This window comes from Ailuropoda melanoleuca, chromosome 16, assembly GCF_002007445.2.
Source record: "Ailuropoda melanoleuca isolate Jingjing chromosome 16, ASM200744v2, whole genome shotgun sequence".
NCBI lineage: Eukaryota > Metazoa > Chordata > Mammalia > Carnivora > Ursidae > Ailuropoda > Ailuropoda melanoleuca.
The window spans coordinates 65,379,077-65,401,327 of NC_048233.1; the positions used below are offsets into that span (position 1 = coordinate 65,379,077).

The window sequence follows — 22,251 nt, forward strand, 5'->3', positions numbered from 1 at the left end:
CTATCCATTAAGGGTCTGCCTTCAGCTCAGGTCATGATCCCAGAGTCCCAGGATCGAGCCCTGCATCAGAGCCTGCTTCTCCCTCTCCCTCTGCTCCTCCCCTCGCTTGTGCTTTCAATCTCTCTCTCTTTCTCGAATAAATATATAAAATCTTTTAAAAAAATAAAGAAATGTTAGCTATTGTCATAACGACTGAAAGAATAGGGTCTTGAGTCAGATGGCCTGGGTTTGATTTCACCTTACATACCAGTTATGTGACCTTGGATTGTTTACTTTTACCATTGCAAGCCTCAGTTTTCTCCGCTACAAAGTGGGGATAATTATGGGATTGCTGTAAGGAATAAAGGAATACACACGTATATCAGAGGAACAAATATTCACTAAATATCTACTAGGTGCCTAACATATATTAATTGCTCGAGAATACTGATTGTATTATTATTGGCATCATTTCTTTCAGTTAGCACCATTTTATTATTATTATTTTATTATTATCATTGCTCTTAGTCATGCTATTAGTGGATTCAAAATCATCTCACTGCCTCTCCTAAATGATCATAGTTCTATTCATCATCTTTTTAAGTCATCAGTTCACAACCTCAAATCATTTTTAGTTTTTCTTTCCCCATTTACAATCATTCTGTTCTGTCTGGAACATTTCTTCCATTAAAATTCTCTTTTCCATTCTCACTGATACCGTACCTTCTCAGTCATTCACACCTGATGTGAGTGGGTGTAGCAGCTCCTTCCCTGGGAGCTGTTCTTGATGTGGAGGGAGGGAAAAGACAAGCTGGCGGTGGACACATACTCCACCATCCACCCTCCTCTGCTTTGTTATTTCCAGTAGAAACATCCAAAACTTCACCTTGAACTTGGTTCTGTCTACTCCCCTACTGAGAAACAATCAACAGCTCCCAGGCCTGTTGCTTTACACACAGATTTTGGAGGTTGAGATGCAAGACTTTTCATGGTCTGGCCCAAGCCTACCATAGAAAGAGGAGTCATTCATTGTGATTGACTTTCTACCTTGCATTTTGCCTAAGCAATTATTTTATCCCATTCATGGTAGTTCCCCTGTTATTGAGTGGTTCTGGAATGGGCAGTCCTAAGCCATTTTGCATCAGTGGGATCTGAGGAGAGGTTTGCTCAGGTCTTCTGGGAAAGAAAAACTATTCTTTTCTCTCTCCCTTTGAACATGAACAACCTAACCCTGCATGTAGTCGGCAGCCATCTTGCAACCATGAGGACGGCTACCATCAGGGCAGTGTGAACACAGAGCACAGCAGAACCAAGAGAAGAACAGAAAAACAGACATGGAGCCCTGATCAAACTGTTCTTGGAGTCCCTGTGCCTCTCTGGACTTCCAGGTATGAAATATATTTTCTTACCACCTGAGCTTGTTTGAGACATACTTTTATTACTTGTAGCTCAAAGAACCTCAACTGATAGACCCACCTTGCCAGCTTTATCTCCAGCCATATAGAATAACTTGCCTGTTCTGAACTTTTCCCCACTTTGGTGCCTTTGCCCATTCTTGTCCTCACCTAGAATGCTGTCCCCAGGCTCTGCTCCTTAAGGTCTTTGGCACTCTTCAAAGTTCAAATTCAAATGCACCAACTCATCCTCTCCTCCAGAAAGACTCCTTTTCTTTCTGAATCCCCAAGGTGTTTTGTATCTGCCTGTGAGCACTAGAACATTCTGCTTTACGGTATGTTCGTTTGTCTCTTTCACTGGATTGCATATTCCACGGAGGCTCTTTCCCTTTTATTTCTTTTGAATCCCTTAGTCCGGAACCTGGAATGCTTAGTAGATACTTGTTGCACGAAGATGTGGAATTCAGTGCAAATGATAACCCGTTCTCCAGTGATGGTAACAAAAATAATCACTGTTTTCTAAGGCAGAAAGGGATAAGATCTCTGTGGGCTGAATAGTGAGGGAAGGATTCTTAGGTCTTGAGATGTGTGTGCTCCCAGGGGACAGGTAGAATTTGGACAGGCAGGGTTGGTGGGAATTCCTCCATGGAAAGCGCCAAGCAGCTGCAAGGGACCTGTTTCTCAGTTTCTCTGGCCACTGCAGTATGTTTGACAGGTTCTCTGCACCTGTTGGGAAATGCAGTCTCAGTAACTAAGTTCCTGTAGGTGGAAGAGGAGGAAAATAGGTTTTGTCTGAGTAGAAATGACATCTTCACTTTTTTGTGATTTAAAGTGGCTGTTGGGAATGGCGTGGAAATTTCTTGAGATGGTTCTCTATAAGCCCAACCAAGTCTGGGCGGTGCTGGGGGCAGTGAAGGGATGTCTCACTCATCACCACTCTCCCTTTAGGTATCCAGGCACCACCCCTGATTCAGTGGGTTTCGTGTTCTAGGTTGTTATAAAGGAGTTTGTCCTCATAAGGTACCGTGACAGACACATTGGGATATATTCACCAACGATCTCATTTCTTTATGGTTGCACAAGAAAACTATATTTCTTGAACTTCTCACTTCCAAGATGCTACTGCATGACCACATCTTGCCGGTAGGGTGCGGGTGGTGATGACGGACGCCACGTCCAAGCCCGGGTCCTGAAACTTCCCAGGCAATTTTCCCCACTCCCTATCGGTTTGCTGTCTGGCTGAATGCAGAGCTCTGTTCCAGAAGACTCTGAGGAGGGCTTAGGGCATGGGAAAGCCACCAGATGGGAGAAACCTACAACCCTGGCTTGGAGGACATCTGCCCAGGGTTGCTGCTTGACCAAAAAAAACCTGCATTGAACTTTGTATAAAAAAGAAATAGAACTCTCCTGTGTTAAGACACTAAAATGTTGAGATTTTTTTTGCTAGTTAGCCAACCCTGCCTATGGGGGCTACCACGAGAGGGTTCAGCCAAATCTCTGGGTGAAGAGAGGGCTCAGCCAAATCTCTGGGCCCAGATAGATGGCAATTCTACCAAGATGACCCATAAGTGACAGCAGAGATGGCCAGGAGAAAGACAGCTAGTACAGGTCCAAGGTTCAGTGTGCCCTCAACTGGCAAGGGGCGGTTTGCCCAGTTTCCTAGCGTTAGCTGCAGATGGTCCATGCTGGGGAGAGCCTGGGCACTATCTGGAGGCTGACTCTGCTCCTGCTTTTGGGGTCTTACTATATTCTGATCCTTTATTCAGGCCTCATGGGCCTCCTCCCTGATGATGCCCCTCCCCCCCTCCTCCCTCCTCTGCCTTTCATTCTGGTGGATAATGCCAAACCACCATCCACAAAAAGTAAACCCACTGAAATCCCATCCACTGTTTATAGGGTGGGGGTAAGTGCCTATTTTTCGATGTACTGTCCAGCATTGCGTATTATCAAACTTTAACGTAAACGTAAGAAAGATTTTATTGTGGTAAAAAAAGCATAACACGAATTTCCCCATTTCAACCACTTCTAAGTGTTCAGGCCAGGGGCATTACGTACAGTCACGTTGCGGGGCAACCACTCTCTAGAACTTTTCCATCTTGCAAAACTTAAACTCTTCACCCGCTGAACAACTCCTTGTCTTCCCCTCCCTGGCAGCCACGACTTTACTTTCTGTTTCTATGAATGTGACTACTCTGGAGCCCTCAAAGAAGTGGAATCACACAGTCGTTGTCTTCCTGTGACTGGCTTAGTTCACTTAGCATCATGTCCTCCAGGTTCGTCCACCTCGTAGCCTGTGTCCGCTTTCCTTTCTCTTCAGGCTGAATAATGTTCCGTTGTATGTATTTACCACCGTTGGCGTACTCATTTATTGGTCAATGACCATTTGTGTGGTTTCCACCTGTTAGCTATTTTTACAATGGTGCTAGGAACACGGGTGTGCAACTATCTCTTCAAGATTCTGCTTTTCAGTTCTTCCGTCTATATACCTACTAGTGGAATGGCTAGAGCAGATGGTAATTCTATTTTGAATATTTTGAGGAACCACCATACCGTTTTACATAATGGCTGCGCCATTTTACCTTCCCACCACTGCTGTCACAGGGGTCGCAGTGTCTTCACAGCCTTGCCAACACTTGTGATGGTAGCCATCCTAGTGGGTGTGAGGTGACCTTTCCCTGAGGCTTTAATTTGCATGTCCCTAAGGATGAGGGAGTGGCTCAGAGCATCTTCTCAGGTTTGTTGTTTTAATCTCCTCAGCTTTTTCTTTACATTGTTTCATTGTATTTGGAGGTCAGGCAATGGTGAGATGTTTCCACTCTCCAGTCTTGCAAGGACTGCTCCAGCTCTGCAAACCACTGCTCAAGTCTGGAAGGACTGGAACACCTCAGGGATGGAAAGGCTTACGTTCTGATGGTCGTGCTCACGGGTTGCCAGGTTGACACCGCTCTCTGCAGTCACGCACACCTTCTCGACCACCATAGCAGCCTTGCACGCTGCAGGAGGCAGGGGGGAGAGGGAGGGTCAGAGCTGAGAACACAGAAATAGGAGACTGTGTCTTTAAAATCACCACCACTGAAACAGATGCCTGGTCATGTGTGACAGACACGGCTAGCTGCCCACCCAACACCTGTCCCCCCTTTCCCTTGGGTCAGAGCCCCTGTTTTCTGAGCGTGTCCACCCCACCCAGCTATGAACGGGTAGGAGACAATCATCGGGGCTTCATCCTCTAGCTTAGAGATTGGTTTAGTTATGACCAGCACAGTGTGAGGGGCGTTTTCGAGAAGAGTTCTCATTTAAAATGGTAAAACAGAGAGGGCGCGGTCCCTTTCTTTTTGTGGGTGAGCTAATTCCTGGATGGGATGCCTGGAACAGCAGCACGTACCTTAGGACCACAGGCAGGACCAGTGTTAGGATGAAGTCAATGGGCACTTGCCAGAGCAGAAAAAGAGAAAGACCCTGCGTTCAATATCACTGAGTAATAGCGATCATACCACCCTCTTGTGATGTGAAATAATACATCTCTATTGCTTGAGCCAATCTGAACGGGATTCGGGAGTTTTGCTTGGGAATTTTTGTTGTTGTGATTACAGACGTAATCCAATTGCGCGATGGATGGAATTACAAACTGACAGAAAAGCAATGTGAAAACGTGATGCGAGAGCCACCGATGTCAGACCTACGTCCCTATCTTGGGGGTGTCAGCTGGGTGCCAACACTGTTCCGGGGATGGACACTGTTCTGGGGGGTCGTGGGGAAGGCCAGGACAGCAGGAGGGAGAGAGAGGGTCCAACCATAGCTATGAGACAGCAGCACAGGTCCAAATGGTGAGACGGAACCTGTCGTCACCACGTCTGGCAGGTCAGTATGGGATCAAATATCGGGTCCTATTGTTCCTTGGCCTGATACTTCCACGCCGAGCAACTGCAGCTAACAACACTTCTGGCCTCACTGACCATCCTTTTTGTCCTCCTTTCTGACACCGAGTTTGGAGAAAGACCGAACGTTCTCCCCACAGCTCCTCCCTCTCCCTCTCTTCTGGCCATGCCCACCTGCAGCAGGGTCCCCTCCAGGCTCCCGTGCACTCCTTTGCAAGTGGGGGAAGCCTTAAGGGTGTTCTGGTGGAGAAAGTGCTGCAAGTTCATTCCGGGGCCGTGTTTGAAAGTCCCCTGTGGCTGCCTATTGAAGCCATATTCTTTTCTTCCGCTGCTCCTGTGAATAAAGCCAATGTCTTCACCTCCATCTACCTGACTCCTGAGTACACTTCTGGTTTGGTTCTGAACTCAGGAAGGAAAGCGAAGGCACTATCCATTGGACCCCTACATCTTGACCCAAACCACAAAATTAGTAAGTAGGTAATTTTTTTAAAAATTTTATTTATTTATTTGAGGGGGGGCAGAGGGAGAAGGAGAGAGAGAGAGAATTTCCAGCAGATTCCCCAATGAGCACAGAACCGAATGTGGGGCTCAGTCTCGTGACCCACGAGATCATGACCTGAACTGAAGCCAAGAGTCTGACACTTGACCGACTGAGCCACCCAGGCACCCCGATAAGTACTTAATTTGATACAAAGCCCCCATCACATTTACTAGTCTCCTGTTCCCGTCTAATAATATGTCCTGCAGGTTGGGGAAGGGGGTGTTTTCATATTCATGTGGTCATCTGGGGCCAAGTTCCCACAAAGGCCTTAAAAGAGGCTTGAAAGAGATCAAGCAAGGACTGAGGTTTGACTAAAGCCTCAGACTCAGGGTGGACGCATTTGTGAAGGGAGCAAGCAGCACAGTGAGACGTATCAGTGAAGCAACAAGACCTAAAGTAATTTGACCCGCTTGGTTATTGCAAACCAGGTTGAGTTTGCCTCTAGAAATCATTTTCACTTTCAGCCACATGGTGTTGAGTCAGCTTAGTCTAAAGGAACAGAAAAATAGTGTGAGCGTGGGGAGTCATCACAGCCATGGGACGTGTCCTTGTAATAGCTAAAATATATGGAGTATATGATATTTTATTTAATTCAGTCCCTACTACAACCATATAGATTAAGGATTATGTTTGCCCTGTTTTACCTCTGAGAAAACTGAGACTTAGAAAGATACCGTGTCCAATGTTACTCAGCTAGCAAGGGCCAAACCTGAGTTTTTAGCCCAATGGGGATTCCACTCTTAATACTAACTCCATATTGCAATCAAATTGTTCCAAATATTTTCATTCCTGGTAACTTTTTAAAGAAATAATTCAATGGAAGCAAAAAGTTACATGCATAAAAATTTTCATCAGAATGTTCTATATAATTGTAACCAGAGGAAGCAACTTAAATGTACATCAGCAAGGAAATATTTTAATACATTAAGCTGTATCCAATCAATGAAATGCTGGACATAATTTTAAAATAGTATAATTCTGGGGGTATCTGGGTGGCACAGTTGGTTAAGTGTCTGATGCTTGGTTTGGGCTCAGGTCGTGATCTCAGGGTTGTGAGATCCAGCCCCACGCCGGGCTCCATGCTCAGTGTGGAGTCTGCTTGAAACTCTCCCTATCCCTCTCCCTCTGCCCCCAAACAAATAAATCTTTAAAAAAAATAATAAAATAGTAATTCTGGAATGTATGATGAAAAATGAGCACTACAGAATAAATGCTAGGGGGACAAAGCAGGAGGGAGAATGGTGTGTACATCACAACGGCAATAGAAAAAACTTCAGTCTGCCCATATGTGATCTAAAACTGAAAGGAAAATACCCAAGAGCAAAATAACAAGTGGAATCAAGGTGATTTTTTTCTTCCTCCCAAAAGTATCTTCAACATTGCAGAGGCACTACCTTGTCAGTAAAAGCAGGACAGGTCTGCATGGGACACTGCAGGTCGAATCACCCTGGTGGGGAGAGGGGTCACTGGGCATATTTGGGGGAGCTTAATGTGGCTCAGCCTCCATCTAACCTGCAGTTATTAGCCTGACCTTGAGAAGGTCAGCTGAGTCGGATTCTCCTCTCCTGCCCCCAGGTCTCCTTTACCTTGAAGCAGACACCAAAGTCACGCATGCAGTTGCTATAAGCATCGCACAAGGACACGAAACTTTGGCCCCGACTCCACACAGCTTGAATCCTGAAGCTCCACATAGTGGAGAGGTTCTCTGGAATTGACCCACAGTGCTGGTGATGTCACCAAGACGTGGGTGGAGAAGCGGGGAGGAGGCGGAGACACCATAACTTCTCTAGAGGAAATGAGATGCAAATTAGTAAAGGGCAGGAAAGAGAAAAACAAATGAGGTGCTGGATGATGGTGAGAGACTTTCTCAGATAGTTGGGAGAGGAAAAAGCAGTCCATCAGCAGGTTTCCGAAGTCCATGGTGGCCCTCAGTGTAGTACAATGAACAAGGGCTTTGACACAAGGCCAATTCCAGCGCTGTCTCCACTGCTGTGTGACTATGGGCAAGTCACTTAACCTCTCTGATTCTCAGATTTTCTAACTTTCCATGACAACAGCCATTCCTACATCACAGAGTTCAGTGAGATGTCCTGAAGAAGCCCTTCTCCTGATAACATAACTGGTACTTCCCTTGTTCTCCATGTCTCTCCCCGCAGAGAGGGAGCTCTGTAACCATTGAGACAGCAAAGCATTCCCTGTGCCCTCCATGCCCATCCCATGCAATAACTTCCTGCCATTGCCTCTAACAAGGAACCAGAGAAGCCTGTCACTGCTTCTTAGAGGAAGAGAGAGGCGTGAAGCAGAGCTGTGGCGGGGGGTGGGGGGGCTGCATCCCAGAACCGTCCTTCTGCTCTGAGGGTGAGTTTCCAGGTGGTGTGTGATGAGAATGGAAACACATGAGAAGTCAGGCCGCCAGGGACTGACACTCCGTGGGTGGGGAAGAGAAAGGGACAAACCCTGGCTGAGGAGGTGGGCAGATGGGCAGATCAAGGTGAGCGGAGAGAGAGTGAAGTTGTAAGGAAGAGAATGTACATGGCTGGGTTGGGGGGGGGAAGACAGTCAAGAGACAGGAATGAAGGTAGGCGGTGGGCGGGGGGGGGGGGCGTTGAGCAGGAGGAAACAGGAAGTTAAAAGGAGGTAGAGAGAATGGCGGCCAAGAAAGACAAAGAAGCATCCAAGAACATGACAGGATTCCCAACAGCCCCCTCTGCATCCTGCCCACATCATCCCCCCATGCCCAGTGCGGGCGACTATGAACGCAGCTTTAGGGGGAGCGGGCCCCGGCCGCTGGACGTGGGGCTCTTTCTCCACAGGATGAGGCAGAGGAATTGCTATTGTTTGTGGATTTATCTGTGGAAATACATGACCCCTGTCCTGGGGTTCCCCCTGCCCCACAAGCCCGGGCCAGAATCAATAAATTTTTCCATCCTCACACAAGGGCAAGCCACAGCTCGAGCAGTGCCAACCGTCCTTGGCGTCGCCCCATCTGGACTGGGAAAGGGGACAATGGTTGCTTCTGAGAAGGCCAGATTAGGTACAATGAGGACCGAAGCCAAATATGTCTTCGGTCCATCCTCTCTTTCTGGGGTTTCCCCTGGCTTTTCCTGAGTGCTCAGAGTTCCTGTGCCCTTGCCCACACCGACCACCACTGGGCCAAACTCGCTGGCGAGGAATGGTCTTCGAAATGTATTGACCCAGAGGCGAAAGTGACCGAGGAGGCTGTGGAAGTTGGGAGGGTAGACATTGGAGCATCAGCTGGCCGGCAGGAGAGGGGCTGATAGAAACTTCTCTGAACAATGTCATCTGCTGGCCCTGCCTCCTGCTGCCCAGATTTTGTCACCCTCCCCCACGTCGCTTTTCAGAGGCCACCCGACAGGGCCTCTTACAGCACTTGTAAGAAGAGGCCACATTCCCCTCAGCCCCATTTCCCATAGGACTGGGGTCCGTGACGATGGGCGACACTTCCTTCCCAGTTCTACTGCGGGCGGAACGGGTCCACCCAGTGTGTGTGGTGGAGACTGCCCTCAGGGCTAGGGTGTTTCCCTGGAGATGATGTCACAGCTACTCAGGGTGTGTGTGTGTGTGTGTGTGTGTGTGTGACTGCACACGCGGGTGCACACAGGCGCCCACGTACCTCAATACACCAGTTATGTGGATGGCATCTTAATTTATTTTTCCAAATATTACATATACAAACCACTGGTGGAGAAAATGTGAAATCACCAATAATGTAATAACAGTACTGTAGTTACGTTATTTCAAGGAGCCCTTATCTTTTAGAGAAACATATTGAAATATTTACTTATAAATAAGATACGACGTCTGGGATTTGTTTTACAGTCATCAGGTGTTGAGGAAGGAAGTAGGAGGTGCAGGTAGATAAAATGGGCCGTGAGTTGGTAATTGTTGAAACTGGGTGATGGGTGTGTAGGAGTTTATTATACTGCTTTTCTGGGGGGAAAAAAAAGGAGGTGCCTGTGGTCAAATAATTTTGAGAAAAGCCGCATCCCATGGCCCCTCTTGGAAACTTACAGTGTGCATTAGCGCTGGATTTTATGTTGCTAGAGAATAGGCCCTATGTGGGTGTGTTGACCCCCGATCCACTGGTGCCCAGCACAGTGCCCAATGCTAGAAAGCACTCAAGAAATGGGCGATGCGTGAATAAACAAGGAAAAGCACTTACAGTAAGGAAATCTATTCACCTGTTTTACCCTAGTGTTTCCCAAACGTATTTGCTTACGGAAAGCCTTTCATTGAGGAGCGCCCTTACATTAAAATCCCTTGAAATGAGTATTTTGGGATACGGTCTCAGAGCAGTTTATAAATAGTATTAAAACCCGTCTCCCAAGGTCCTAGCAAGTTGGCAGAGAAAGCCACAGGTTTATTGTCCAGGACTACATGGACCACTTCCTGCCTATAAACCGTGTTCAAGGTCCCACCCAGATGGCTGAGTTTGGAATCAAGTCAGTGCATGTCAGCAGCCCATTCTCTTTCTTTTTGCCCCAAACCTTCTCCTGATGTCTGCAGTTGGCCTTACCCAGTATTCAAGTAGAAGACAAGAAGAAAGTGAGCGGGGCTCTTGGAAGGTGGAGACATGTTCGGTGAGTGAGGCCAGCCTGGTGACTCCTTTCTCATGGCTGTGGCATCGTTGGGGAAGTAAGCTTCGGGAAAAAGCGAAGAAGCAGATACAAACCTGGGCGTCTATTTGAGGAAGTCTGCACGAGGAGAAGGAATGTGGGAAAGAACTCAGAGGAAGAGCCAGGGATGGATCCAACTCCACTTGCTCCCCCTTCCGCTGGACCCACCGCGGGGCTCCCAGCTTCCCTTTCGGTTAGGCGTGGCTAGAACCCAGTTCAATGAGTCCTGAATGAAAGTTATGGCCCCATACCCGGCCTGGCTCATAAAACCCCCACAAACAGTGCTCCTCCTGAATGGAGATGACCCCAGCAGATTTGAAGTCATGTGTTGAGAATTACAGAGCCTTCCTCAGCCTGAATCCACCACCCTCCCTGCCGGCCTCTCTCTCCAGAAACCCTGATGAGTATTAGATGATACAAAAATAAATTTCTATGTATTTGAGCCATTATATATTTCTGAGTTAATGTGTCAGTAGCTAAAATTAGACCACAAAATACAGAAAGAGAAATGCATCTGAAAGGTAGAATGAAAAATGGGGTAGGGCAGTATCTATAAAGCCGAGAAAAGATAGAATTTAAAGGAAGGGGAGTAACAGTAATAGTAACTACATCTGGGTTTGAATACCTAGAATTTGAGACATGAGGAGGTTGGCTGGGGGATGGTGAACTTTTGAGGATAAATTTTCTCTTTCATTAAAAGACAGAACCTATGACAAAAGATCCTTTTCTTCTTGCCCACCTCCTTCCTTCAGCTTTGGACTTTGTCAAGTGAGGATTTGATGCCTGGACCATTTTGTGACATGAGGCAACTATTTTGTGACATGAGGCAACTATTTTGTGACATGAGGCAAAAAAACCATTGAGGAAGGGAGCTGACATGTTAAGAGTGATACAGAAAAATGAACAGATTTTGTGTCCATAACACTGTCAGTGAGCTACTGAACCAACCCTGGCACTACTTTTTTTTTTCTGTACGTTCTCTTAATAAAAAAATAAGGACTTTCTTTTTAAAAAATAATAGTAACTACACTTTTTTGGACTCTGCTCTATTCCAAACTCTATGTTAAAGTAAACAGATACAACATTACATGGTATACTTTAATTTTCACAATAATTATATAAAGCATTAAATGAGTAACTTAAGCTCTAGGAGGTCGAGTGAATTGTCCAAGTTTCCATAGCAAATGAATAATACTCTTTAGCTCCCTATGTTACTGCATCCAAAGTAGTAAGTTTAAAGAGCCAGATCAGGGCAAAAACCCTATTGCAGACTAGTGGATGGGGTTGGACCAAGAAAAGGGAAGGATTTAATGGGTTTGGAGTGAGGAAGATGGAGCTGGAGGGTGACCTTCTAACACGGCCATCTATCAAGATCTCATTCAGGTACCCCTTCTCTATAGAACCTTCCAGAACCACACCTGGGCAATCTCACTATTTGTTGAACTCCTTTTTTATTAACTGCTCCTCAGCCAGTTCTTTAAACTGCATTGGAGGGTTACTGGACTTTCTTTAAAGTTGACTTACGTGCTAGATTTTTACTGCTTGCTCATACGAGGTTCTTCCTGCACCTTTAGGCACATGGGAGAATTACCTTCCTTCAGCTCCCTTGCAATTAGATGGGGTCATGACACTGGTTTTAGCCAATGGCATGTGAGCAGAAATGGCAAGTATTATTTCTGTGCCAAAGCGTTTAATTGTGGGCATGAGATCCTCTCCTGTTCTCTTTCCCTGATGCAGCAATTCTGTTACCATGGAGACGCCGTAAAATCAAAGCACTCAGAATCACTGAGTCACTGCATGGAAGACAGCTGCTTTGAAGAAGTGCCTGGACCCACAGCAGACTTCGCATGGCAAGAAGTCACTTGGAGGACTGCCTTAATCCCCTGAGATTTTAGCGACTTTGCTACCGCAGCATAACCTGTGACTAACCTGGTAACTCATACAACTTAATATTTCACCGCGATCAGAGACGGCGAATACTGATCACGAGTCTTACCATCACCTGCTCTTGCAGGTGTGATAGATATTCTTAACCCATTGCTGAACCGTTACCCACTGAGCTGTAAGACCTCGGAATCTTCCTCATCACAGTCACCCGAGCAGTCACTGCTAGTGAATCAGAGCTGGAAAGTGAAGGAAAACCCACCAGAATCATACCACTGAACTCAGCACAGAACCCGACTTCTCACTGTGCCTGGCAAGGCCACACAGGAGTGAAAGCTTACCCTGCTTTACAATCTCCTTTCCGGCCACTTACTTTTCTCGCGCGCTTGCTCAGCTCCAGCCCCACTGGTCTCTTCTGCTCTTCAAACACACCAAAAATATTCCCATCTCAAACCTGTATATTTGCTGTGCCCTCTTCTTTGAAAGCGTTTCTCTAATATTTTTATATGGCTCAAATGTCTCCTCCTCAGACAGACTTTCCTGTCCACCTTTTTAAATATACCCTGCACCCTCCCCCGACTTCTTCGGTGACCATTAAACACTGTTTTTGCTTGTCTGTTTGTTTGTTTTGCTGTTGGATTCCTACCACTTAGCTTAGTACTCGTTGCAAAGAAGTGACTGGCCAGCCCCCATCTAGACCTTAAGCATTTTGAGGAGAGAGGGCGGGTCCCGTTCCTCTTTGGTTTTTCCTTGGTGCTTAATCCATGTAATGTATACAGTAGAGGCCCATTAAATTCCTGATTGATGGTTAGAAGACTTTTCTTTTCCTTCATATCATGGTAGGTTCATGTCTATGTCTTTTGTCCTTCCTCCACCACTCACACACTCAAGATGTCTCTTCTTTCTCCTTTTCCTTCCCTCACCACATCCTCTCCCAATTAAGTTCAAATTTCTTTCTCACCCACGCCATGCCTTCTAAAGCCGCAGTCTACTGTGGCTGAGCAATGGTATCCAGCAATTAAACGGGTTTTGGCCTGGCCTCACATCCAAGTTCAATACCTATAACCTTTTCTGCAGGAGGTAACGCAGAGCCTCAGCCAGACTTGGCTAGCATGTTATGCCCGTACACCGGAGCCCAGAAGTTTTACCCTTTGGGTGTTTTGAAGAGAAGCAGCTGTTACCATTTGCCAGCTGAGAGGTTTTGCTTTTGAAATAGTCTATAAGACATGTTGAGGCAGAAAGGGGCTTTCTGGAGGAGGCCTAGGAAGACCCACCACTCATTTGAATTGCCATGCAACCGTGGGCAATCGTGAGGGTTGCCTAGTTTCTATAACAGTGAAGGAGAAACAGTTGCGTTCTTTGGGTCTAATTGGATCCTAGGGGGAGGGTTCGTAGGTGAGGTCAGGTAGTGAAAAGAGCACGGAACTTAGAATCAGAAGACCTGAGATTTAGAGTCAGAAGTCCTGAGGGCAGGACCCAATAGTAGGCACATACCCCAGCCATCGGAGCCCCTGCTTACTCTCTTGTAAACAGAGTGATGCCCTCCTACATTCATCAAGTCTCTTGGGTTGCGACAGAAACCAGCTTAAGCTAATACAAGGAAATAAAAGGGGTATATTATGAGGACATCAGGGTATGTCACAGAAGTCACAGGCAAGAATGCCGTCAAGTGTCAAGAACGGACTAGGCTTCTAGATAAAGTCACACACCACTAATTCGAATTTCATCTCCAAAAATTCACATTTCTAAATCAGCTACCACCAAATTGTGGGGCTTGACCTATTGGCATACTATCTTAACTTCCAAAGCTCTGTAGAAAACCATTTTGCCTGTGACTGACACGGACGCATCTAGAATCCAGAGGCACCTTGGCCCCCTCGGCATTTCTAGGGTGCACCAGCCGCATGGGCCCCCTTATTTACCATAATTTGAAAACTTTAGTAATGCAAAAGGCTCAGCTCTGTAATCACACTTGGTTAGCTCGAGACCAATTAGTCATTCAATGTCATTTATGTGTCATGAAGATTGCTTCCCAAATTACCAGTTTATTTAAACTTCACTAATAATTATTTCACAGGAGTTTTTTTTAACCACTGTTCATTTGCATGTGTACAACTCACATGTTGAGAGTGAACTAAGAATGTATTTTTTTTTTTTTGAGTTAAAGTTGAACTGGAATGGCACTTTATTGGACCTTGCCAGATTGCTCCTTCTGTGATAAGCAGCCCCGTGCAAGAATTGAATGTTGTCCCTTTAAAAGCGTCTGGTGGCCTGCTGTGTTTATAATCCTCAAATCCCATGATTCGGTCCCACCTCCCAGCCCCACACACTCCTGGTCACATTTGGTTTAGATTCGACTTTTCTTTGCTTAAGAAGAACAAGATTTATTACTAGTCAGAAGCCAGCCAGCCCCCACATTTAGGAAAAATAAATAAATGAATCCTAGTTTGCCAGAGTGAACCACACTCAGGGTTCCACTGGGTCTTCTGAAAATGGTCACGCAGATCAGATCCTGCTGCTTGCCTTTGTCTAGAAAGTGTCAGGTTGTCCAAATGCTTCTATCTTTTGGCTCATGCGATTCCTGAAGTCACCATCTGAAGTGTTTGGGGAGGAGAAGGAATAGATCATTCATGTATTATTTAATGTTTTTTTGTTTTGTTTTGTTAATGAGAAATGTATACCTGCCAGAGAACTGTCAGGAACTGAGAGCTGACATGCACAGCGTCTAAGACAGACAGGCCCCTGTCCTCAGGTAGCTTAGAGGTTGATGGGTCCTTGAGGCCTCCCAAGAGTCCCGACGCCTTCTTTCACTTACTACTCATAGCAGACTGTGAGGAAGGTGTAATTAACCTCATTTTGTAGATGAGATAACCAATACTCCCAGAGGTCAAGTGACCTAAGGAAGGTCACCTGGGTGAACAGGGGCTAAGCCACAGCTCAGATCAGGGTTCTTCAATCCACGGGCTGCCCATTGCATCCTGGATTCTTATCTAATAGTGTGACCTCATGTCAACTGGAATCAATTCTCTTTTCCAGTTTCCCACATCCCCAGATTTGGCTTAGAAAGGTAACTGGTGCAATGCACAACAGATAGTGAGCCCCTAAACTTAGTAACTTTCAGGATTTACACTTTATAGAGGCTCAAAGAGGAGCAGCGAATGTCTTTGTGAGACCTGCAGGCTGGGCTGGGGGAGGCAGGCGCGTCTGGGCTGGAAAGAGGATGACAGGCTTCGCTCAGAGAGGGGGTCCAGGAATTCCCAAAGCTTGGCCCTGACTCAGTCAATCGCTAGGTGAGTTTGAAATGAGTCACTTGTGGCATGGGGGCAAAGAAGCTCAGTCCCTCACTAAACTATCGGGAAGCAGTCCGGCAAATTATTTCCTCCTGGGAGTATAATCCTAATTACAGCCCCCAGAATTTGCATGGCCCTCTAGAATTTGTAAAGCACGTTCACACCGGGTATTTCAGCTGCTGATTGTTAACTGCACACACGCCGAAGCCACCGGGATTCAAGAAGACCGAGTCGAGTGGCCTTTATATATTTTCCCAAAGTCAACTCCTTTGTCAGAATGAAACCTCACACAGTAGTCGAGCGTATAAAATTGTTGCGATTGGAAGTCATCATTGGGATGGGGACGGGGTGGGGGAGGGACAGCCCACGCTGAAGCCTTTGTTTCGACCCTCGTGTCTGTGCCTGAGGGGTCTCCCAGGAAACTGCAACTTCCATGAAACCCAACAAGAAACATTGTTGCAGTGAGCACCCAACCCATTTCACTTGCCTCCTCCAAAAAAAGAGAGCTGAAGGCCCAGGAGCTAACCAGAGAAGTCCAAGGTCAGTCCTGAGCAGTGCCCTCTCCTTGCAACCCACCAGGGCTGCTTTCTCAGGTGGTTAGAGTCTGAAGATCTTCCTGGGGGCCAGCGTGCCCCCAGATGTCTCAGGAAGGTGTCCTCTTGGTGACAGACACATCTGCTACTACTGGCAGCATCATTCCAAGTGCCCACTTTTCAGCTGGGTCTCAGAGGCATCGTCTTCTTTTCAGCCGGGCCACCCCGGGAAGCGTGGGGCCAGCGGCACAGTGGTTGGGGCGTAGGTCCAGTCATTTTTCAGCCCCTAACACTCTCCCTGGGAATGCAAGAGGGGCAGCCTATAGTCAAGCAGGGTATCCCCAACTCGAAACCTTAACAGAACTAGAGGGTGGTTTTTAGTGGCTGAATGTTTGTTTCCCCCAAATTTATATTTTGGACTCTTAAAGCCCACTGTGATGGTATTTGGGGGTAGGGACTTTGAGAGGTAATTAGGTCAGGAGGGTGAAGCCCTTATGAATGGGATTAGTGCCTTTATGAGAAGGACCCTGGAGCAAGCCTGTCCCCTCCCCTGCCCCAGCTCAGTCTCTGTCTCTCCCTCCCTCTCTCCCTCTCCCTTCTTCTCTCTCTCTCCACCCCCTCTCTGTCTCCCGCCCTCTCTGTCTCTGTCTCTCCCCAGCATGTGAGGGTTGAAGATAGCCATCTGCAAACCAGGAAGAGTGCTGTCAGCAGAATCCAGCCATGCTGACCCCCTGATCCGGGACTTCCCAGCCTCCGGAACCGTGAGAAAGAGCTCTGCTGTTGAAGTACCCCGTCTGCGGCACTCAGCTAGCAGCCAGGGCTGGCCAAGACAGCGGGGATGGCTGTGCGATTCTGTGCATGTCCTGAGGGCTACTGAATGCTTGAAATGGTAAATCTTATAGTGGGTGTATCCTAGCACAATAATAATAGGAGAAACAATAACAACAGCAGCAGCAGCCACAACAACAATAATTAAATTTCTATTGGCTCCCCTTTTCCTAAAGGTTAAGTTTAAACTCTCCGGTACAGTCCGTGACCTGAGCGGAGACCTCCTGTTTGTTGTCCTCCTCTCAACATCTTTGGCTAATTGAATATTCAAGCGCTCTAAACTGCTCTCCATTGCCTAAACAAGTCATGTGCTTTCACTTCTCCGTACTCACTCACAATTTTGCTTTTAGTCATGATAACAAACACATCTATGGTACTTACTATATGCACACACACACACACACACACACACACACACACACGTCTAGTGCTTAATGTATGCAGGACTTTTGAGTCATTTAATCTTCCCCAATTCTATGGAGTGTTGAGGTGTTATTAACCCCATGTTAGACGTGAGAAAATGGAGGCACAGAGAGGCTAATTCACTTGTTTAAGGTCACCAAGGCAATGGATGAAGCCAGGCATCCTGGCTCCTGACTGTTGGCTGTTAGTCACTACAGAGTACCGCCGGGGATGGTGGATGCCTTGTCCCTGAAGGTTTTCTGAAGAATTCCTCCTCCTCCTTTAAGGCCTGGCTCAAATCCACCTCCACCATGAAGCCCCCCTGGCGCTCCCCCAGGAAAGGGTGGGACCCTCTTCTCTAGGATGGCTAGCACTCCGCTCACACGTATTTTGCAGCACATTTCCTACCGCGTGCTAACAGCCAGCTTGTCAGTCTGATTCTCTACGAAGTGTGAGGTCCCCGAATGTAGGGCAGACCTTCCTTATCTTGATACCCCTAAGCACTCACTACATGCTTGCTGAAGACGGGATGGCTGCATGTGCTTCTTTCAATTTCGCAATTTCTTCCCATAAATAACAAAATCAAGAGGGAATTACTTGGGCTCAGTAATTTTGGCACAGCTCCTTGAGGATCTTGCCACAGTCACTGCCAACATCACCTTTTTCTGGGTACCCCACTGGGCAAGAAGGCCGTTCAGCTACGCTTTCGGTGGTCCACATCAGCAATAAGTACCGCTTTTGATTTTCAAATATGAAATCACTGTATGTTATAGGTAGGTATGAAATTGTAATGCAAAGGATGATTTTTCTAACTCAAAATGCCCCTCCTGAAGAAGAGGACAATCTTCCTTCCCTTTCTGAGATGTATTGGGTAGGACGGATGAGGGAAAGTGGATGAACGTTTGCATAGATAGGAGTCTAAACAGGAGCGAGAGAGAATGGGTGGATGTACGGTGGATGTGAAAATGGATCAAACGGTGAATGGATATGTGGATGGACGATGGATGGATACACTGATAAACAGATGTGGCTTGCTGGAGAAGAGGGTAGTATATAGATGGATGGATGTAGGTTTATGAAGACATGTGGAAAACTATGGGAAGGTGGAAGAGAAGTTGTATGGGAGGGTGACCGGAAGAATAAGTGGATGGATGGATGGATGGATGGATGGATGGATGGGAGAAAGGATGTGAGGTCGAGTAAATGGGTGGAAGGGAGGATGGATAGACTTTGAGCCCTGGAGGGGTGTGAGGAAAGATGTTTAGACAGGCGAATAGGTGGGTGGAAGGATTTGGGAAGATGAAAGATTACGGGTGACTGGATGGATGAATGGGTGGATGGAACCACGTGCCAGTCTGAGACTGGAAGATGACACATGGGTTGGAGGAGGGCAATAGCAGCCCCAAGGCTGGTCATCTTGAGCTTTCTCTGAGCAGCCCTGATAAAAAGGAAAACTCCCTCTGCGCCAGGAGAACCGCGCTTCTCTTTCAGGGGAAGAAGAAAGAGCTTGTCTTCTCCCCCTGGGAAGAATCACAGGCTCCCCGACCCCTCCTGCCCACCGTGAGCAGGGAGCGCCACCATCCATAAAGGACCTCGCCAAGAGGCCATCTCCTCTCCCAGAATGTCCAACTGCCTGTGAAACCCAGAGACCTCACTCCCCAGCCCGATTCACAGAGAAACTTAGCGGCGAGGAGGGGTCGGAGGCCCAACCCAAGGCGGCTGGGTTTCGGGACGCAGTCATCCCCTCCCTGGCCGGTCCTGAGGCCGTGGTCCCCGCGGGCCAGGAGAAGAAAGCCGTGCGTCCCGGGACGCACGGGCACTCCCGACCCTCCCGGCGCCCGGCCAGGCGGGCCCGCTTTACGGTCTCCGCGGAGCTCGGGGCGGGGGCGGTAGGGCCAGCGCAGGGAGGGCTGCTGCGTCTTTAAACCTCTGCCGGCTGCTTAGTCACAGCCCCCTCGCTTGGGTGTGTCCTGCGCTCGCTCCCTCCTCCCTCTTAGGTCACTCTTTCAGCCCTTGAATAAAAACTGCACCCAACTTCCCAGGCGCCCTCATTGCCTAGCCGGACCCCAGCCCCTGATAGGTTCGGTCCGGCCCGCTCGCCCCGTGTTCCGCCGGCCCCCGCCCAGCGTCCCGGACCCTCCGGCGCCCCGCGCTCGCTCTCTCGGTTCGCTCGCACCATGGACAAGTTTTGGTGGCGCTTAGCCTGGGGACTGTGCCTCCTGAAGCTGAGCCTGGCGCAGATCGGTGAGTGCCGCGGGGGCAGCGGGAGGGAGTGGCCGGGGCGGCCCGGAGGGACCCCGCAGCCACCTGGCTGAATTGGCCCCGGGAGCCGGAGCCGCGTGGATTTGGTGTCGGGAGAGCGGGGCTAGGATTTGCGCTAAGCCCTTGGAGAGTGTGCCGGTGGGAGGCACCGTTTTGCGGAAAGGAAAAGAGCAAGAGCGAAGAAAGTTGGCCAGGCAGGCTGCCGGCGCGCAGTTTTGGGTGAGGTCGCTGGTGCCGGACGGAGCACAAGGCAGAAAAGTAACTGTACTCCCAGGTGCGCGCGACCGGTGTGTGGGCGAGCAGGCGCGGGTGCCCACGGGCGCTGGCAGCCCGGCTGGGCTGTGGCCGGGCAGGGCAGAGCTAGGCGGGGCAGGGGCTATTAGCCAGGGGGCCGCGGAGACGGTGGGTGAGGGCTGGTGGCAACGAGCTTTCCAGAAGGGGTGCGGGTGCCCTGCAGCTCCCCACTGCGCCTGGGTTCCAAAGCTCTTACAGTTGGCTCCAGTCACTGCCTATCTAGCGCTTGTGGGAACTTGAACCAGCTCTCTGAGGTTCTGGGTTTCCACGAGGTGCCAGCCTGGGGCAGGGAGTGCGAGGAGGAAAGGCAGTAACTGAGCCAGCTATCAATCCTGGCAGCCTCCTGCTTCTGCCAATCAGTTAGGGGAAATCCAGACAGTAATGTGGCTCATACTCCCTGCCTGGCAGCCTCAGAGCAGGGAGGGGAGCCTGGGCATCAGGGTCACGTGAGGGACCCTGGAGCTGGGGCTGCCACTACCCCATCCAAGCACCATCTGTATCTTTGGAGTGGGTGTCGGCGGGTGAGGCATTCTGGTGAGACTAAACTCCAAGCGTTCCTTCCCTTTGTCTCTATATGTACAGATAATTACATGGCTGATTTGCTTATTGCTAGCAAAATTAATTTTTCTTTTAAGAAGTGCCAGCTGGGTCATTAAGACAGCTCAGCCTATGGTTAATTCTACTCAGCAAGTATTTATTAAACCCACCTCTGGGGGTACCAAGAAAGTAAAGACAGTCTTACCTGGGTACTTTCGGCTGAGAATGAGGATCGAAGATTTAGATTTGTGAAACAGAAATAATAATAGTGATAATGATCCTAATAATAGAAGAAATGCCTAGTTTGCTGCACGCTTTCATGGTGCCAAGCACTGGGCTAAATCTTTGCAAGCGTCAGCCTTCTTTTACTGTCATGGTGGCCAGTGAGAAGTATCCTACTACTGGCCCTGTTTTACAGCAGGGAAACAAACCGAGGCTCAGAGAGGTTAAGTAACTTGCCAGTTTTCACACAGCCAGAAGGATCGGTGTGCAGGTGAACCCAGGTCCAAGAGCTTATGGTTAGTGGGAATATGTTAGACTGTATGTATGGCGCAGACATACTTGGAAAGTGTCTGGGGACGGAGGGTTGAGGTGGACCAGAGGCCATCGAGGAGGCTTCCTAGGCGAACTGAGAGCTCCAACAAGCCCTTGAAAGGCAAAAACGGTCGGGATGCCAAAGAGAAAAATCTAGAGTGCAAGGAGAGCCCTGGGTCTCTTCTCTAGGACCTCCAGGGAAGTTTCTTTGTGTGTTACCTTCCAGTGATGTTTTCTGCTTCGTTTCTGAGGATCCTGATTCTTGACTCCTTCCAACCAGACTCCCTGATTTCTTCAGAAGGGCCCCATCTCCAAATACTTGACCCTTGACTGTCCTGACCCTTGAGGTTCTCCCAGAGACCAGAAGACTCGCTCCTGCCCCGTGTTTTCATGGTCCTTTTGGGCAGCATCATTTGGAGGAAGCACGAAACAGTGCCAGCAGCAAAAACTGCCAGGGCTTTGGCTTTCATGAGCTTGTAACGTTTGGAAGGAACTGAGACTTGGAAGGGAGACGTGACTTAACAGCAGCTCGGCTGGGCAGGCAGAGAGGGGAAGGAGGAAGAGGAGCTGGGGCGGCGGTGTGGGCAGTACTGTTGCCCCGGTCCCCCACTGTGGGGGGTTAGTAAGGAGGGAGGCCTCCGAAAGACAAAGAGGAAACTTTGGAAAGGAGCAAGGCTTTAGGGAGGAAGAAAGGCTCCATCCTCCATGTCAGAAAGCAAAAAGTAAAGAAATGGCCAACATTGGACCCAGAAACGAAGTTGGAGAACAGACACTTTGTAGTCCGTGTCATATGCTGGCGGGAAGAAAGTGGCCCTGGTAGAGGGCAAGTGGGCATGGGTCGAGCCCTCCATCTCCCCTCCTCCTCGTCTCACTGTTTGGGAATTGCGCCCCTGGTGTTAAGAAAGAGGGGTACATCTGAGAGCTCTAGAGCTTGGGGTGGCCAGGGCCCTTCTTCTCCCTGTGAGCATTAGAGACCCCTCTTCCTGGGAGTTAGGGCTTGGGCTATGTTTTCCTAGGTGGAGAAGCAAGAAATCCATCCCTGCTGAGGTTAGCATCAGTTAATTCAGTTGTTCCCCAGATACACATTGGACATCTTATTTCCTGCAAAGGCACAGGGCCAAGTAGGTGTGTCTGAGGCTGGCGGCCGGTAGGAAAAGATTCCCTTTTCTTCCAAATTGCCCCACGCAGGAGCAGCATAGGCAGCGTGAAATTCTTAAGTTATGACAGATCCCCTTCCATTCATTCAAGAAATATTTCTTGA

General features: G+C 48.4%; 1 protein-coding gene and 2 long non-coding RNA genes across 21 annotated transcripts in view; 2 read left to right on the top strand and 1 right to left on the bottom strand.

The window, feature by feature from the left end:
• The first annotated feature begins 1,180 nt into the window (after positions 1-1,180).
• LOC117796821 lies at positions 1,181-13,210 on the top strand. The gene is made up of 3 exons (XR_004621523.1): positions 1,181-1,367; positions 10,317-10,390; positions 12,164-13,210. It is a non-coding gene; the product is annotated as an uncharacterized LOC117796821 (long non-coding RNA).
• On the bottom strand, positions 3,237-21,324 carry LOC117796820. The gene is made up of 3 exons (XR_004621522.1): positions 21,210-21,324; positions 7,376-7,575; positions 3,237-4,366 (listed from the first exon to the last, which is right to left on the bottom strand). It is a non-coding gene; the product is annotated as an uncharacterized LOC117796820 (long non-coding RNA).
• CD44 (CD44 molecule (Indian blood group)) overlaps positions 19,356-22,251 on the top strand; it is an 88,698-nt gene continuing 85,802 nt past the window's right edge. For 4 of the 19 annotated variants that reach the window (XM_034646573.1, XM_034646574.1, XM_011226721.3 and 1 more), the window contains exon 1: positions 19,358-19,607. In XM_034646573.1, coding sequence (XP_034502464.1) covers positions 19,541-19,607 — 67 coding nt within the window. In that variant the 5' untranslated portion in view covers positions 19,358-19,540. Of the gene's footprint in view, positions 19,608-22,251 lie in introns of all 19 variants that reach the window. The other 15 variants (XM_034646571.1, XM_034646572.1, XM_019801144.2 and 12 more) reach the window with 9 other exon arrangements.